Here is an 18,851-nt window from a genome sequence, read left to right as displayed (position 1 = left end):
ATAGTCCCGCAGGACTTAAGTCTCCATCACCCCTCCATGGTGATGTGGGAAACAGAGGCAGAAGGAAATGGCAGACAGAACTAAATTTCCTTATAACCTGCAGCCCACTGACAGATACTTGAGGCCGGCAGAGTTGAAGTTTCCCCAGGAACTCCCCACTGTCTTAATGTTAGTGCTTTGCTAGAGGGAAAAACAACCTTAGCTTGACAACAGCTAGGCCTCCAATATCCTGTGAGTCTTTAGCATAGGAAAATCTCACTGGAAACTTCCCCTGGACTTAACCTCCCCCAACTCCATAGCGTATAACCAGTATCTCCTCGTGGTCCCAGGGGCGGCTCTTTCTGCCCACGGGTCCTGTCCCCGTGCTTTGATAAAATCAACTTTTTGCACCAAGACATCTTCAAGAATTCTTTCTCGACCATCGGCTCTGGACCTCACGAACCCCACCGTCACCCCCCAAAAAGCCTCATCAATGCGGTGGATTTGAAGGCACCGGAAAACCCTACCCTGACTGAAATCACTCCCAGACCGCCAATCCCTGCCCCAGGAATTCCTGCTTTTAGACCTTTGAGTAAAGAAGTGGACCTCTCCCCAACATTTACTTAGTTTTCCCCGAAAGGGCAAGACACTGACTTGGTTTTCCTCACTGTCTCCAGTTACAATTGATCAGATCCACCAAATGATTGTGAGGGACTTGAGGGTGGGTTGCTGAGGGGGGCCGACAGGGCTCACTTGGAACTAGGGCCCACGTGCCCTCCAAGGGGCGTATGGCCACAGCTCCCTGGGGCAGCCTGTCTGCTTTTCCCAAACCTTCTAGCCGCTTTCCTTCTTTCTTCTTCCTCTTGGCTTCACACGGTGCTGATACCTCAGCGTAGACTACGACAGCAACAGGTTGGCACAGCATTCACCATTTTCTTTGTCTACTTCCAAATCCCTCACGTCACGAGGTACTGGGGGTGTTATCAGGAGTCAGACTTGGACAGCGAGGCACAGAGATGGAAGCCAAAGGCCTGGCCAGTTTGCTTTCACGAGACTATCTCTCAGCATGTCTGTCCCTGAGAAGACTCTTTCCTCCTAGATTAAGACTAGAGTAGCTTGAGACTCAGCTAAGCTCCCATCGTCACAGCTGCTCTAGAAGGGTCTAAATGCCGACAACCGGGAAAACAAACATGGGACCAAATTCGTTCCGAAGCTGTACAGTTCCACTTGACTAAACCCTTGTAGCGCAAAGGAATCATAGACACTTACAGAAGCAGATGAAACATAACTCCAGGTGAGACCTTGCCCCTTTGGCAAACAGGAGGGCAATGCGACTTACAGAAATACATTCCACCTTCACGCTCCAATAAACCACAAGAAGGAGCCCCTAACGAGGGCCCTGGCACCAAAGCGATACTCTAGAACAATTTCCATCCCGTAACTGCAAGAGTGGACAAACACCATTATCAAAACAAAAGGAAACTCCACTGAATGGCAATAGATCAAGAACATTCTAGAAACAGAGCATCAATTAAAAGAGGCGGGCTTGAGTTCACTTACAGAATAGGAAGGTATATGGCGCCGTGACCAATCTGCACCAGTGAAACCCATCTAACTAACCAGGGCATTCGTTTATTTTCCCATTTATAGAATAATAACTCATTTATAGAATAATAACTCAAATTGCTTTGTGTAATTGTCGTAAGTCATCATCTTGGTGACTCTCTTCTCCTCCTTAGGCCACTAAATAATTTCACAATTTCTTTAGGGGATTTTTTTTTTTTAATTTTTTTTTCAACGTTTTTATTTTTATTTTTTATTTTTGGGACAGAGAGAGACAGAGCATGAACGGGGGAGGGGCAGAGAGAGAGGGAGACACAGAATCGGAAACAGGCTCCAGGCTCTGAGCAGTCAGCACAGAGCCCGACGCGGGGCTCGAACTCACGGACCGCGAGATCGTGACCTGGCTGAAGTCGGACGCTTAACGACTGCGCCACCCAGGCGCCCCGGGGATTTTTTTTTTTTTAAGAAGCACAACTAAAAGACCCTGTTTTTGTGATGAATGGGAGCTACAGAATTATCTTCTGAGGCTTAGCATACAATGCAGTCACATAAAATTCTCCCAGCTCAAGAAATGTCATCTATACATCAGCAACAACAGGGGGGAAAAAAAACTGCTTTCCGCCTGAGGCAGTTGTGATAAGGGATTTAGAGCCCATCCTGGTGTGAGCTCCCAGATATAATGAGATGCAACCCAGCACAGAAAGTGTCTGCAGCTCGCTGCTTGCTTCCTAGCTAATGTTCACACAGCTGTTCTATGACTCAGGCTGGCTGGGGGGTGGCCGGGTGGGGAGGAAAAAGGAGCAAAATGAGTCACAGAAAATGTTGTGTGTGATATTTTGTCTAACGTACATTTTCCAAGGCTGCTGCAGAACTGGCGTCTCACGTAAAGTGAGATAAGGGCATTGAGCGAAGTCTTAAAAATGACAGCATGCTGGAAGTGAGCATCAGAAACATTCCGTGAGGAGTTTCGCTTGTATTAATCATGTGTCTGAAGCTAACAGGTTCATACCATGTTAGCAAATTAAACTATCATGCAATCTTGACAATGCTTCCCTGAATTCTTAAAAAGTATTCTCATTTTAATTAATGACAAATTGGATATCTACCTACTGGGGTTTCCATTAATACAGCAATTAATTTTTCTTTAAGATTTCTCAACTCTCTGCCAAAAGGCACCAAAACACTCAAGCTATCATGGTTTCTTTTGAGTTTGCAAAATTCCCCTTAGCTTGGACATTCCCTATTGATTAATTATAATTGCTTTTTAAAAAATGTGACAGGCACCTTGAAATGCACACACTCTGAAGCACACTGGCTTATCTGGCGGGCCAATGGCCACATAGGCTCACGGATAGTGGTGGACATCACCTCTGGCCAGTCTCACCTAGTGATCACAACTGAATGTCTGTCTCTCAGTCACCTAAATGAAACAGGATAAATAAACAGGAATCACCGGGCATGTGGCCAAGTCTTGAGCCTCCTTGAAAATTGGTTGGTTTCTTAATTGATCTCAGTGGACAGAGTGATCATATCACAGGTTTAAAGCAGAGAAACTTTGGGCTGAGCTGCACAAACCACAGTACAATCTGCCAGCGGAGCCTTCTGTTTTGAATTATAATCAATCTCTTGTCTATTTTCTATTCTCTTAGTCAAAATCACGGTCATCCTTTTTTTCCTGTTTGCTTTTCAGGCTACTTAAAAATAGCCCCACTTCCAATTAAGCCTTAACGTATCAATGACAAAGACAGGGATGACAGGTGACTAAGACCTCCTCACAGGTATTCCCACCTTTCAGTTCTGACCTGGCAATCAAAAGCCTGTTTTCTCCCTGTACCCTGTCACTCTGCTCCCCAGATTCTCCCTACTAAGACCTCCCTCTTTGAAGCCCGTCACCAGACAAGCCCAGAGGGCTTCTGTTTTCCTTTCTCTTCTTCCCTTCTGTCACCCCCTTCTCCCACGCAACATTTTTGCTTCCTCAAAGGAAAATATCAGAGGAGAGAAGCAAGTGTATTGGAGCCACTTTCCTCAAAAAATGCTATCCCTGAGAGTGAGACGACTGTGGCCTGAGCTCCACAGAGGGTCAAGATGAGGTGCCTTGGAGTTCTATGAATCAGAGAAGAAAGGGTACATTCTTTCCAGCCTGAGCTCTGGGTTTTCTCTGTCTCAAAAACTCCAGAACTGGCCAGACTGGTTCTAAAGACAGAAGTTTGCTCCAGGTTTTTAATGTTTTGGTCCCGAAACCACAGGAGGCTCTAAACCTTTGTCATAGCCATTAACAACTCAATTACCTCTTTTCTTTCCCTCTCCACCCGCTACAGGAGGTGCTAACAGCTGGCTAAAGGCAGGCAGCAGACAGAGTGGTGTTTGGGTAATCAACAAGGGTTGGCAGACTCTTAGTGGAGGCCATTAACTACAAGCAAACATCTCTCTTCTCCCCATAATTTCACCAGGAAGACAAGGGGCTCTCTTCTGGCTTAATAAAATTAGGGGTTTTTTTAATGTAAAATTTGGGTTTCCTAATTTTTATGGTGTCATAGCTGCTACTAAGGTAATAACAGCTAGCATTTATTAAGCCCTTAATGTATGTGAGAAACATTCTTTACCTTCCTCTATTATTGATCAGTTTTCATAACAGAAAATTGGATCTTGAAGGGATTTATTGACCTAATGGCAGCCCACGGCTCAAAAGCGGCCTCACTCAAACCGAGGCAATCTTGTTGCAGACTCTACACAACCCTATGACCCAGCAATTGCACTGATAGGGAAAAATCTGTTACAAGATGGTCAACAGGACTGATAGGGAAATTCCAGTCCCCGACCGAAGACTCCCCTTCCGGGTTCTTCTTCCTGCCCCACTTGCCTCGTGGGCCAAATTACTACTAATGCGGAATGTGTAAGTAACAGACGACAAATTGTCCCCCATGCTTGTGCTGGGGACTCAGACCTTTGGAGAAGTTGTCTCCTCTGAACCTGCTGGTATGAAATAAAACTCCGATCCACCAAGATCTCTGAGTGCCGCTTGGTTTCTCCACCAGCGATCCAGCCTGGTTCTGTAACAGCACTACTGGGTATTTACCCAAAGAATACAAAAACACGAATTCAAAAGGATACATGCACCTCTATGTTTATAGCAGCATTATGTACAATAGCCAAGATATGGAAGCAGCCCAAGTGTCCACCGATTGATGAATGGATAAGGAAGATGTGGTATACATGTACAATGGAATATTATTCAGCCATAAAAAAGAGTGAAATCTTGCCATGGGCAACAACATGGATGGAGCTAGAGAGTATAATGCTAAGTGAAATAGGTCAGCCAGAGGAAGACAAATACCATATGATTTCACTCACATGTGGAATTTAAGAAACAAAACAAGGGGCGCCTGGGTGGCTCAGTCAGTTGAACGGCTGACTCTTGATATTGACCTAGGTCATGATCTCATGGTTAGTGGGATCGAGCCCTGCCTTGGGCTCTGCACTGAGAGTGCAGAACTGCTTGGGATTCTCTCTTTTTCTCTGTGTCCCTCCCTCACTCACACTCTCTATCTCTCTCTCTCAAAATGAATAAATAAACTTAAAAAACAAAAGCAACGAAATATGAGAGAGAGGAGACAGATCAAGAAACAGACCCTTAACTATAGAGAACAAACTGATGGTTACCAGAGGGGTGGGCGGTGGGGGGGAGGGGTAGGAGATGGGAGAAACAGGTGGTAGGGATTAAGGACGGCACTTGTGATGAGCACTAGGTGATGTATGGAAGTGTGGAATCACTATACTGCATGCCTGAAACTAATATAACACTGTATATTGACTAACTGGAATTGAAACAAAAACTTGAAAAAAATTGAAATGTCTCGGGTTCGTTATCATTGTCAAGACAGAGAGTTTAAGGATTGTTTTTATGGTAATAACTCTGGGGGAGGGAGACCCATTATATTAACTCTTGCTTCTGGGCGTTGCTGGCAGGTGCACCCAGAAGGAAAGAGTGGGTTCTGGCCCCACTTTGTGGACCAGGGGTAGAGGCCAGATGGGACTCAGGTGGAGGCAGTCCTGAAGGAAAGATGCCTCATTGGAGGAGTTGGGTTTCCAGAGGCAGGAACTCTTCCTCTTTCTGAAGAGCTGTGTGGAGGCCTTTTTCAACTGATCTGAGTACTCTGGAAACTGAATTCATCATAACTGAACCTTTCAGGGGAAAAAGTTATTTCTGAGCAAAAACTGATTACTAGAGTTCTTGGAAACTGGAAAGTATTATAGTGAATTGTAAGGCAAATGTAGATCCACAAGGCTTATTATAAATGACACCATTTACATACACATAAAAAAATGTAACTTAGTTTTATATAATAATCAGTCACCCTCAATTCCATTTCTAGTAAACTACTACATGCAGACTCAATTCCGTATAAATGTGACCCATACTTTCCCTATCTTTGTTTTTCCTTCTGTTTTCCCCCTACTTTTTAAAACTTCATGCTGTCTTGTTATATTTTATGTATTATTTTTTTTCCTGCATGTTTGCCTTTATGTATTTAAGCATTATTATTTTAAGTATGCTTAAGGTTTTTCTGGTATAAGAGGAAATGAAGTTAAAAATTAAATGTAAACAATCAATGATGACATGTTGATCACTGATCATTGCTTCTCTTGGAAAATTAGACAATATGGCCATATTGCCCCCAAATTCAAAAGTGGGAAAATCCAATCATGAATATTTTCATAAAGGCTTTCCATGTACAGTTGGTCCTTGAACAATGGGCAGCTGAAAATCCACATGGAACTTCTGACTCCCCCAAAACTTAACTACTAATAGCCTACTGTTACCTGAAACCCTTTCTGATAACAAAAGCAGTCAATAAACACATATTTTGTATGTTTTATGTACTTTATACCAAATTCTTACACTATAGTAAGCTAGAGAAAAGAAAGTGTCATTAAGAAAATCGTAAGGAAGAGGGGTGCCTGGGTGGCTCAGTTGGTTAAGTGTCTGACTGACTTCAGCTCAGGTCATGATCTCAAGGCTCATGGATTCAAGCCCTACATCCCGCTCCGTGCTGACAGCTCAGAGCCTGGAGCCTGTTTCAGATTCTGTGTCTCCCTCTCTCTGACCCTCCCCCGTTCATGCTCTGTCTCTCTCTGTCTCAAAAATAAATAAACGTTAAAAAAAAAAAAAATGTAAAGGTCGGCTGCATAGATACGTAGGATCAATTTGTCTGGTTTTAGAAGGGAAGTGTGGGCTTGCTAACAAAGGTATCAACCGACGGATGAAGTTACAAGTATTTCCTGTGTTGGAGAACTAACTCTGAGTGGGCAATTGAGGTGAGAAGGCGGGACACGGACAGTTAAAAGGCAGTGTGAAAAAACAGCAAGCATGCGGTAGCCAGAAGACAAGAGAGGAGCCAGAAGACAGAGAAATCACTGGGGGCCACGTCTACTTAAATAAAATCTGAAAGGACAGACAGGGTTCAACTCAATAGACAGCCTGCTTCTCAGGCAGGGATGAAAAGTCGCCTGCTAATGAGAGGGACACAGCTGATAGAAACAGCCCCCAGCGAGGAATGGAGGTGGATGTAGGAGGATCACGCCAAATCAGGGAGGGGAAAGAAAGAAGCTGAGAATCTCCGTCTTTCCGAGAACAGCAGAGGCAAAGCAAAAAGGGGTCAAGGCCACGCAGAAGCCGCGAGAAAGGCACCGAGCCCGCTGTGAAGGAGCGAGGTCTGGGGGTGAGAAGTAACATGTTTGACGTGTGCCCGTTAAGAAAGCGAGGAGGAAGGCAGATGTCAGCAATGAAACAGAAAGTATGAAAAAACAAACGGAGGTGTCCACGTGTGTCTGCTTCCCTTTTCTTTGTGCCAAGAGGGGGGAGGGGGTTCCCATGGCAGCCAGTTGCTTATCCACCGGCTGCCATTTCTTTCATTCATTTCCCTCAACAGCTTTTGAAATAAGTTCAATATGGGTTGAAAATGGATTGTTCCAGGTGCACAGGAACTTCAAAATTACCTTGCATAATTTGGCATAAAGGGCATTATGTGCCGGATCTCAAAGAATTCCATTCATTGTTCGGGGTGAGCAAGCCTCCAAGCCTGCCATGAAAGCTAGCGTTGCTTGGTCAAGTTTGGAATACGCTCCTAGGATATGCAGGCTCTTAGGCTTTCAGCCATTATGCCGCCAAGGGCCATACACCTGAATAAGGCTCCTGAATTCTCCCCCCAAGTCACCAATAGCTGCTACCACATTTTCAATCCCTTCTCCTCTGCATTTTCTCACCCTGCCCCCTCCGTCTCCATGCCCTGCCTCTTTCATCGTCTTTGTGCAGTCTCAGTGTCGCCCCCTCCCTCGTAGAATTAACTCCCTTTTTCCTTTGTGGATGCGGAGACAAAGACAGCTGCTGGATGGGGTGGGTGGATCCTAAATGTGATATCTGGTTCAGTTTTAGAAAATAAGTAAAGGAATACTGTCTTCGGCACTATCTCGGGTATTTTTTATTATGTCTGAACTCATCAGTAATGAAAATCATGACCCTGCACCCTAGTATTTGTTTCACAACTTGTGTACCTGTAATACTACCAACATCTAAAACATTTCAAGAATGAGACCGTTTTCAAGGACAAAACGTAAATGGGTAAAATGAAAAAGTAAAATATAATTCTAGAATGTTCTTCCCACACCCAAGTGTGGGTAGTAGCTGCTTCAGAAACAAGTGCCTTAGAGAGCACATCCTCAGCTGTGATTCCCATCTTCATTACATCATGGGCAATCAGTCATCAACACTTGCTCTTGGTCATGACTGACAGGCTCTGAGAGCCTTGCGAGAGGGAACAGACCTTGGTCTCTGAGGCATGTCTGAGATTGTCCCCATACCAGGCACAGTTCTGTGTACAATGCTGCTTCCCCTCCAGATGGCATGCCCTTTGAGTGCAGGGACACTGCCTTAGTCTTCTGCATGTCCTTCTTGTCTAACGCTGTGCTGGCTTACATAGAAGGTCAATAGAATTTTGCCAGATAGGTACTCTCGAACTCCGGTAAGCTGTCTGACTCTCAGTTTCCGCTGACTTCTGGCGTGAAGGCAGAGCTATCCACACAGGCAAGCTGAGAGGTAGTAGGGCGTCCAGGTAGGAAGCCACCAGGACTCTCCCTCTCTGCTCACTCCCGCTAGGTGTTCATTAGCAGAGTGAGTTCACCCCACTACCATTTCCCACTAAGTTGTCCATACAAAAACTCCAAGATAATTAGAAACTAATCATTAATGTTTTAAAAAAGAAGGAAATCACCTTTAAGGGTGTGTCTGGATGGCTCAGTTGTTTAAGCATCTGACTTCTGTTAAGCATTGATTTCTGCTCAGGTCATGATCTCACTGTTTCATGAGTTTGTGAGTTCAAACCCTGTGTCGGGATTCTCTGCTTAGGATTCTCTGTCTCCCTCTCTCTCTGCCCCTCTCCTGCCCACACTGTCTCTGTATTTCTCTCAAAAAAAAAAAAAAAAAAGAACCAAATCCGCTTTAGAAAAATATATCAGTCTCCAAAATTGAAAGTAAATTCAGATGCAAATGATGAGTGTTTGATAGTTCTTTCTAAAGCTAAGAAGGGCCTCTAAGAAGGTATCTAACTACTTGTACGTTCAAAACAAATTTTAATGATTTTTCTCTTTTCTGATTACAAAAATATGATACGTACTCAAAGGGGAAAAACACTCGAGAAACACACAAGAGCACAAGGAAACAAAAATAACCTATAATCCAGTGAACTGTACTTACAAAGTTTCATATTCAACTGCAGAAAAAAAAGATAGCAATAGAACCAAGAGATGCTAAAAGAAGAGACCGTTTCCCATTAGTCACGCATTTAAGAGATTCCACAAGGTTAAACGGAACCACTACTCATAGCCATAGGGTGGAGGGCTTGGCTCACACTAGCCAGAGACACAAGTTTGCCATTGGACAATAATTAATTTCTCCTGCACCATGCTTAGAGATATAACACATGGTCAGTAAAAAAGGTAACCCATCCATACAACTTTTGACTATTTCTTTTGAGTCTTTGGGAAAGACAGCTAACAGAGAATATGTAATCATTGAGACAAAGGAAATTAAAGCAAGGTTTAGCCACAAGGGAAAATCAGCCAGGCCAAAATATCACACTTAACTCTTAACCTCTGGAAACAATAAATCTGAGGGAGTAAGATTATTCTTACTCTTTAAGAGGGGAAAACTCTTTAAGAGTAGATTGTTGTTGTTGTTGTTGTTGTTCTATTCTCTTACATGCCATTAAGATTTGATGGCAAGACGAATGGATTTCTGGGGCATTATATCTTCTTAGGCTGCCTTAACTTTTTAAATCTAATAGTTAAAAATAAAGTCTCCAGATCCAATTGCTATTTAGCCATTCATTCTTGCACTAAATATAATCTTATTGAACGTTTATCACATGCCAAACAGCAAGCCGGCCACTTGGAATACAGAGCCAGTCAGGCATGGAACCCATTCTCAACGATCTCACAGCCTAATAGACTCAGACACAAATCATTGCAACAAATTGTCGGTAGTGGGTGCCATTGTGGGTACCAAGAAGGAAGCAGGAGAAGGCCATAAAGGCTTTATAGAGAAGGAATATTGTGCTGAGCATTAAGGATGAGTGTGCAGCCAGGCACTAGGTTGGAGAGGGCTCCAGGTTGAGGGGCACTAGGTTGGAGGGATGTAACAGTGAGAATAGAGAGGAAAGCACCAGGGGACCGGGTCTGTCACATGGCCATGTCACTCTGGTTGCCCCCACCCTCCTGCCTATCCAGCTAAGACAAGGGAAGGAGGAACATCTGTGAAACACGTGAGCAAGGAAAAATCCTCAAATAGTATCTCTCCTTTGTACAAGGGGAAATAGGAATGTATCTGCATCTAACTTATAACTCAGATTATTTTTTTCATCAGTTCATTTTCTTGTGGAGAACAAGGCGTATTTGCCAGAGGAATGTTGCCGACATACAGAAATGGTAAGCCGTAGTCTCCCCAGTGCCTAAGTCACTCCCTGATAGTAAGGTTAGATATTAAAGGAGAGAATGTTACCTCTTTCTGATCCATAGACTTCCAGTCAATGCATTGTTACTAAAAGAGAATTTTCAAAATAAGTAGAATAATTATGAAATATGTTTATTTCTCAATTGCAAGTTTGTGTGTTTATATGTGTATGTGTACATATCCATGTATACTTATATATGTCTATATTTATTCTCACATACATTATATGAAATAGAGCCTATGGATGTAATTTACAAATATACAACTTCACTATCTATTTACAATTATACTTGACTAAATAGGTATCCTGAGGATGTAAAATAGCATAATTGATATACTTTAAAGTGCATCAAATATTTTGCAGCTTTTTTTGTTTGTTTGTTTGTTTGTTTGTTTGTTTGTTTTTGAGAGAGAGAGAGAAACAGAGTATGAGCAGGGGAGGGGCAGAGAGAGAGAGAGACACAGAATACAAAGCAGGCTCCAGGCTCTGAGCTGTCAGCACAGAGCCCGACTCAGGGCTCAAACCCACAAACCGTGAGATCGTGACCTGAGCTGAAGTTGGACGCCTAACTGACTGAGGTATCCAGGTGCCCTTAAATATTTTGCAGCTTTAACATAGTTTGATAATGGAGTGCATGGGTAGCTCAGTTGGTTAGGTGTCTGACTCTCGGTTTCTGCTCAGGCCATGATCTCATGGTTGGTGAGTTGGTGAGTTCGAGCCCCGTGTCAGGCTCTGTGCTGACAGCTCAGAGCCTGGAGCCTGCTTCAGATTCTGTCTGTCTGTCTCTCTCTCTCTCTCTCTCTCTCTCCCCCTCCCCCACTTGCACTCTGTCTCTCTCTCTCAAAAATAAATAAACATTAAAAAAATTTTTTAATTAAAAAATTTTAAAAAACTGATAGCACACAAAACCATGGTTAAAACCACATTTTGAAGAAAAACCTTCTGAATTTTTATAAGCACTCAAATTTAGAAGGGAATTTCTTTTCTTTTTTCTTTAACTCAGATCATTAAAAGGCAAATATTTGTTTGAATATATACTAAAAGCCCCCATTTAACATTTGCCTGTTTTGTGTTTTGTCCTATGCAGGTATCCCTTTGAACAGCCGATAGAATCGGATACTTCCTAACTTCCTTATTCACTTGACTTTCTTGATAGAGAATGGGACCTTGAGCCCAACCTCTTTCGTCTCAGCATAAACTCAGATGGTAACAAAGATATTGTCATTTAGACTTGTCTCCCAGATCATGCCTGGCCAGATCCAAATCTCGCTGTTGCACGGGTCATAAATTCTATACGTTCTAATGGGAAATGAGCAATCTATTCAGTTCTCAGCCACTTTCACTTTGAAATCCCGGTAAGACCAAAAGATGCTACAGATGGTTGGAGTAGGTAACAAAGACTTCTGTCAGCAACTGTTGCCTTGCTTTGGTCAACATCCTGCAGTATTCACTGAGCGGCCACCCAGACGCAAACCGCTTCGGACCCCGACAAGTGGTTTTGTGTTTCAAGACGTCGGTTCTCCGGGGAAAGAACCGGGACTGTACAGGATCACTCCTCAGGCCCGGTGGGGAGGACGGTTCCGTTGCAGGAGGCAGAGAGCTTGACGTGACCACACTTCCCCAGCACCCAGTCTGGCCTCCAGCTCTGAGGCACCTGCGCACACCTGGAGATGCACCCAGCCTCTCTGCCTGCTACTCTGCCCGCCGCTTGCCGCTTTCCCTCCCAGTCCAGTGCTGCTGTGACGCCAGTTCAAACAGATCTGCGCCAGGCCTCCTGACAGCTTAAAAGAGCAAAGGAAGGGGCCCTCGAGAAGCAGACTGTTAGGATGGGGCAGCTACCACTGTGGTCATTTGAGGCGGCTGAAGGAGCCTAAGTGACGAATGTATGTGAGTCCCGTGTCCACGTGGCCGGAGAGGCAGGGAGAGAGGCAGAAGATGACGGAAGATGGGACTGCGGTGCCTATAAATTCGTTGCATTCACTCAGCCATTAACTCACCAAGTATTTGTTGGGTACCCTTAACACTGTTCAGCGCCGTCAGATCACGGTGGACACATTCTGAACAAGGCAGACATCTGCACTACCTGTTGTTAAGCACTTTGAAAGCAAAGAGTTCAGGGCAAAAGCACATTTTGGGAGTCTTCGGGAGTCATGGAAGTCTTCAAAGAGGAGACACCTCAAACGTGAAGGATGAAAAGATGTAGACAAATGAAGGGAGGGTGGGACAGAGTGGGGGCGGAGCAGAGGCAGAGAGGGGGCGGAGCAGGGGGCGGAGCGGAGGCAGAGAGGGGGCGGAGCAGGAGGCGGAGCGGAGGCAGAGAGGGGGCGGAGCAGGGGGCGGAGTGAAGGCAGAGAGGGGGCAGAGCAGGGGGCGGAGCAGAGGCAGAGTAGAGGAGGGGTGGGGCAGAGTGGGGGGCGGGTGGGGTAGAGCAAGGGCAAAGCTGGAGTGGAGCTGGAGGCAGAGTTGGTGTGGAGGCTGGGGTGGGGGGGCGGGGGGGGGCAGCCACTGGTGCACCTGCAAGGGGAGGGGGCGGTGAGAGCAAGTGTGCCCAATATGCCAGCGTGCCATCGCGAGGACACTGGCCAGTCTCAGGCCAGAGCTTCTGACCCTCCTGAAGATGACTTCAAATCCCTACATATTGGGTTGAGACTCCTTAGGTCAATGTGATCTAATACCAGTGATTTCACACGGCTGAACCTAATACTTCCCCGGATAACTTCCCTTGACCATTTCCCTGTCTAAATTAGTGTCTCCACCGGAAAAAACGCACAGTAGCATTGAGAAACACAAGAGAATCAGTACGAGTAGGACAGTGGCAGGGTGATGACGGATGCTGCTGCTGAAGGACACACAGAGGCCACTTGGAAGAGTGAGGAGCCACACTTTATCCTCAGGCTTCATCCTTAAGATGAGAGGGATGTGCAATGACCAAATTTGTATTTTAAGATGCTCGCTCAAGACCACTTGGAGAATGGAGTGGGAAGGGCAACACAAAACGGAAAATCAAAAAGTGGCTACTACGGTCCTTCAGTGGGAGAAGACAGACCCATACTAGCAGGGGGAGGGGGAGGTGGGCTTGAGGACACAAAAGGGGCCCGCCTGGCAGGACTCAGGGGACTCTGTGACTCCGAGGGGGAGGTGAGGGCCCGGGGAGTGAGCTCGAGTTGGTGATGCCCCACAGGCAGCCAGGTTCAGGTCCCAGGACGGGTCCAGGTGGGTGATGGGCCGTTCTCTGGGCCGGACACAAAGCAGGGGAGCTGGCTTGGAGGGAAAAGGATGAGTTCTGGGCATGTCTGTTCACTCAGTTCCAGTGAAGAGGCGAGAGAAGGTCAGGAGCAGCAGAAGGAGGAGGGAACTAAAATTTTCTGACTGCCACCTAGGTGAGGGCTTTTTCCCTGCTGTTCGGTAAAACCCACACCTTAACTCCAGAGGACAGGTATCTTCCTTTAGCTTTACAGCTACAGAGGCTGACGGTGAATGTTGACTGGAGGTGAGGGAATTGGATAAACTGCAGAGCTGCATTTTATCTTACTTTTTTTCTTAATGTTTATTTCTTTCTTTTTGAGAGAGGGAGAGAGAGAGAGAATGCACAATCAAGACAAGGGCAGAGAGAGAAGGAGACACAGACTGTGGAACAGGCTGCAGGCCTGAGCTGTCAGCACAGAACCGGACTTGGGGCTCGATCTGACAAACCGTGAGATCGTGAGCTGAGCCAAAGTGGGACGCTTAACCAGCTGAGCCACCCAGGCGCCCCTGTAAAGCTGCATTTTAAATGGGCGTCTCTCTACCAACGCCCAAGCTCCTACAATTCCAACCTGCTGCCCAGTAACCTAGCGGAACGAACGATACGTGTGGTGGTTATGGCTAAACATGGTAGCCGGATAAGATCAACAAGGCATGTGCTGAAACGTGCCTTGGAACGTGCGGGGGAGGGGAGGCCGGACTCAGAGCAGTGCACCTGACCCAGATGAATATCCTCCTTTCCAAGGAGGGGAGACATTTCCTTCGAGGATGCCCATACCTGCATGCCCTCCTTAACCCCACACTACCTACTACCTTGGTCGTAGCCTCTCCATGTCTGGAGGCAGGGAGCTATCAGTCAGTGGTTGGAAGAACTTGTTTTGCAAGCTTTGGAACAAATCCCATAGTACCTTCCTTGCCCTGCAGAACTGAACTCAGCAAGGCAGCCCCTCCCAGAATCCCTTAAGGGAGAAGTATTTTGCCGATGGCATTATCTCAGCTGACAAAGTTTTAAGGCATAGTGTATTTAAAGAGTTATTTACCAATTTCCAAAATAGTAGCAAAACGGTCTCCATAAAGCTAAGTGACTCCCAGGGAAGAAAGTACACATTACATTCTCATACTTGTTTCCTTAATTAGGAACAGATCCTGGTGGCTGGGATTTATTTTCATGAGCACACATCCACAAAAATGAGAAACATCTTGACACGCTGCAGCATCCATAATGTTTCTCAAATCTCAATTCCTAATTGGGTTTAAAAAAAAAAAAAGCGACCACAAATTTTCACGCTGGTTTTGATTCGGGATTCAAAACAGAACCTCAGATATGTATTTCTTACATTGTTCCAAAACGTGTATAAGCTGGGTCGAAATCCACTTCAGACATTAAAAAGAAAAGAATTAAAAAAACAAAAAACAAAAAACAAAAAACAGACCAAGGCATGAATTTGGAATTTAACATGGCAAAGAAGATTCTTCTTATGGAACATGGAAACTAACTTGTGATCTCCCCCACTTTTAAAACATCTTAATCTATTTACTTTTTATAAAGAGGAGAAAAGGGCTAGGAGATGTTTATATGGCACCTGCTTCAATCCTCTTAGAGGATTCCAAGGGCTCCTTTGGGTGTGTTTTTTCTTTGTCAACTCATTCCACAAATGCGCTAGCCTTTTTCTCTGCTCTCACTAAATTCCCTTTACAATTAAGAATCCAGATGAACCATGGAGTCTGTAACGTAGAAATTCTTCTCCTTACCTACGCAGTTTATCCTCAAGGATTTCCATGTACTTCGTAGTATTCTCCTTCACACTCGTTTCTGCAACACAAAAACCCGAAGTTGATGCAATTGTACGCAAAGATTGAACACAGCCCAAAAATGCTCGACTAAAAGCCAAAAACCCAAAGGATCGCCGTCAGGCCGATAGATCACATCCTAGGTTTGGAAAACACTCGAATGCACTGAGGCGGCTGCCTGGAGCGAGGTGCTGGAAATGCTCTGAGGCCTTCAGCATCTCTGCCGGAGATGAAGCCAGGGGGCAAGGTCACCATGCCGCGCGTGGCATCTGGCAAGACAGCTCATTTGGTGTCTGGAATGGAAGCCGCTATGTTCTGTGCGTTTTCCCCTTTCCCACCTCGTGGCCAAGAGCTTGGGTGCAGAGTATGAAGAAAAGACCAGAAAGAGGAACAAGTCCCGTCCTATGGACGAAGCAAAAAAACCTCACCAGCGGTAGCATGGGATTGCGGCCCCTTTAACTGAGGAACGCATGGAAACGTGATCCTGACAGTAGCTGACATCAGAGGCTTGGCTTCCAAAGCTGGGAGATCAGCGGGCTCCTCGAGAGAAACTCAGAGCCTCGTAATCACCAAATGTTGAAGGAACAGATGATTGTTATTCCTCCCGTGGATCAAAGAGGCACTTTACCAATAAAAAGAAACTTGGTACATTTTGGGGCAAGCCCTGATGGCCTGTTTCCTCCTCTGGGGAACGAAGGTGCCTTCCTCTGAAGGTGACCGCTGACGGAGATGTGAATATGAAGTGCCCAGAAGAGCAGGTGGCAGCAGAGAAGCCCCCAACAGATGGCAGCTGTCATTGATGTTATTGCCATTTCTATCATCACTGTTATTATTGCTAAGGTGGACTTTATTATTTTTTTTTATTTTTTTTAATGTTTTTATTTATTTTTGAGAGAGAGAGAGAGAGAGAGAGAGAGAGCATGAGCAGGGGAGGGGCAGACAGAGAGGGAGACACAGAATCCGAAGCAGGCTCCAGGCTCTGAGCTGTCACAACAGAGCCCGACGTGGGGCTCAAACTCACAGACTGTGAGATCGTGACCTGAGCTGAAGTCGGATGCTCATCCGACTGAGCCACCCAGGCACCCCTATTATTATTTTCATTTCACCCTTTATTCTCAAAGGTAATTCATGCATGACACTCTAAAGCTGGGGGATGTGGAAAGCAGAAGTCCTATTGCCTGAGCCTCTGCCTAGAGGGCTCTCGGGATCTTATTTTTGCCAACATGTATGTGCAAGGGTGAGGGACAGAGGGTATATTTGGAACTGGAAAACGTACCTTGAAATTCCTCAAAAAGAAACCAAATATTTATACAGAAATTAAAACAAAAGTTCTGGTTCATCAGTTCATAATAGATAAAAACAGAAATGTACGCAATGAAAGCAACTATTTAAGTTGGTGTCCTATCGTGTTGATTTATGTCGGTCTCATTTACAAGTTAAGCTGTGTTGAGTTTTTTCTCCAAATAAATTAGCTAAATATTTATTTTCAGCACCTACTATGTGGCAGATACTATGCTAGCATGGGGAATAAGTTGTGGTGATATGGTTCCAGGTAGCTGAGATCTGCTCACTGGTTCTTCTGGAGCAAGTACTGCAAAAACTCAGAATGTCCCAACCAGAAATGCTCTGTTTCACATTCTATACTTATTTTGTGCCATGCGCTGTTCTAAGCCCAGGGGGTAAACTAGTGAACAGAAGCAATAAAGATTCCTGCTTATGTAATGCTTAATTCTGGTAGGGGCAGGTAATAATTAACATAAAAGTTCCATAGAATACTTAGAAGGTAGTAAGTACTACGAAGCAAGAGAAGGGGATCAGAACGGGGCAGCAGAGTGGTCAGGCACCACTGGGAAGGTGACATTTGAGTTAAAGCATGAAGAGGGTGGAGAGGAGCACATAAGCAGCCATACTGGGAGGAGCACAGTAAACGGAAGGAACAGCCAGTCTAAAGATTCTAGGGCAGGAACATACGTGAGTCCTCCAGCAAAATCTGGAGATGTTCTCTGGGAAAAAGAGTAAGGCAGAGAAATAGGCCAACTCCAATCATGTAGGCCACTGTGGCAGATCACATTCCCAGCACATGGCCACAGTCATATTCCTGGTCCCACACACTAGTCCAGAACTTGGCCACTCCCCATCAAGCAGTGAAATCTGTCTCCCTCCTCTTGAATCTGAACAGGTTATGACATTACAACCAATGGAGAATGGCAGGAAGGATGCTCTTTAACTTCTGAGGCTGGGGTCCAGCTTTTGCCTGGCTCTTCCTACTGGGAACCAGCCAACCATGTTGTGAGGAAGCCCAAGCTACATGGAGAGGCCATTCACAGGTGTTCTGGCTGACAGCCCAGGTGAAGGTCTCAACTTACAGCCAGATATGTGAGTGAGCAAGCTTTCAGATAATTTGAGCCATAGAGTCTGAGGGACCCAGACATCAGGAAACAGAGACCAGCCATTTCTGCTGCTCTAGGTCTAAATGCCTGACTCTCAGAATTTGTACACACAATAAATGGCTCTGAGTGATTAGGTCTGTGGATGATTCGTTACATAGCGGTAGTTACTGGAAAGCCGTGTCAGGATTTTGCGTGCCCTGAACGAAATGGTAAAACACTGGAGAAGAAAGGCCACAAACTGGCTCATGGCTTCTCTGTTGAGAATAGACTCTAGGAAGACACGAGAGAAGCAGAGAGACACAGGGAGGTTAGAGCGATCATCCGGGACAAGGGGGCAGGGCGGGACTGAGGCCATGGTGTCTCAGGAGTTGGTGATAAGAGGCAGGTTTTAGATATATTTTAAGGACAGAGGCAGCAGGAGTGCCTGATACATTGAATTCAGGAGTGTGAAAAAGAGACCCATCTCGAATGACTACAAGGTTTTTGCCCTGAACCACTGGAAGACAGAGTTGCCATGAAGCGAGGGAGAAAGAATGCAGGTGAACCCAGTTTGGGGAGATGAGCAAGAGTTCAATCTCAGACTGAAATTTGCTGAGAGTAGAACTTAAATGTTCTCACCAAAAAAAAAAAAAAAAAGTCAAATATGTGTGGATGTGTTAATTAACCAGATGGAAGTGGGGGAGGGCTTCTTTCACAACGCATACATGTATCAAATCATCACGTTGTATACTTTAAATATCTTACACAATTTTATTTGTCAATTATACCTCAATAAGCTGGAAGCGATAAAAGCAATTGAGAAGCTTAAAAAGAGTCCAATTTTGGATCTGATAAAGTTGAGTTTATGAGCCATCCGGTGGCGATGTCAAGTATGAAGTTG

General features: G+C 45.1%; 1 protein-coding gene across 1 annotated transcript in view; it reads right to left on the bottom strand.

Moving 5' to 3' along the window:
* The window catches only part of DISC1 (DISC1 scaffold protein), a 286,754-nt gene that overhangs the window by 63,689 nt on the left and 204,214 nt on the right, over positions 1 to 18,851 (bottom strand). The window contains exon 10 of the mRNA XM_032595167.1: positions 15,543 to 15,603. Coding sequence (XP_032451058.1) covers positions 15,543 to 15,603 — 61 coding nt within the window. The remainder of the gene's footprint in view (positions 1 to 15,542; positions 15,604 to 18,851) is intronic.

The sequence above is a fragment of the Lynx canadensis genome, chromosome D2 (genome assembly GCF_007474595.2).
Source record: "Lynx canadensis isolate LIC74 chromosome D2, mLynCan4.pri.v2, whole genome shotgun sequence".
In the NCBI taxonomy this organism is placed as follows: Eukaryota; Metazoa; Chordata; class Mammalia; order Carnivora; family Felidae; genus Lynx; species Lynx canadensis.
The sequence above is the reverse complement of the archived record's forward strand: the minus strand, read 5'-3'. Positions and strand labels throughout refer to the sequence as shown.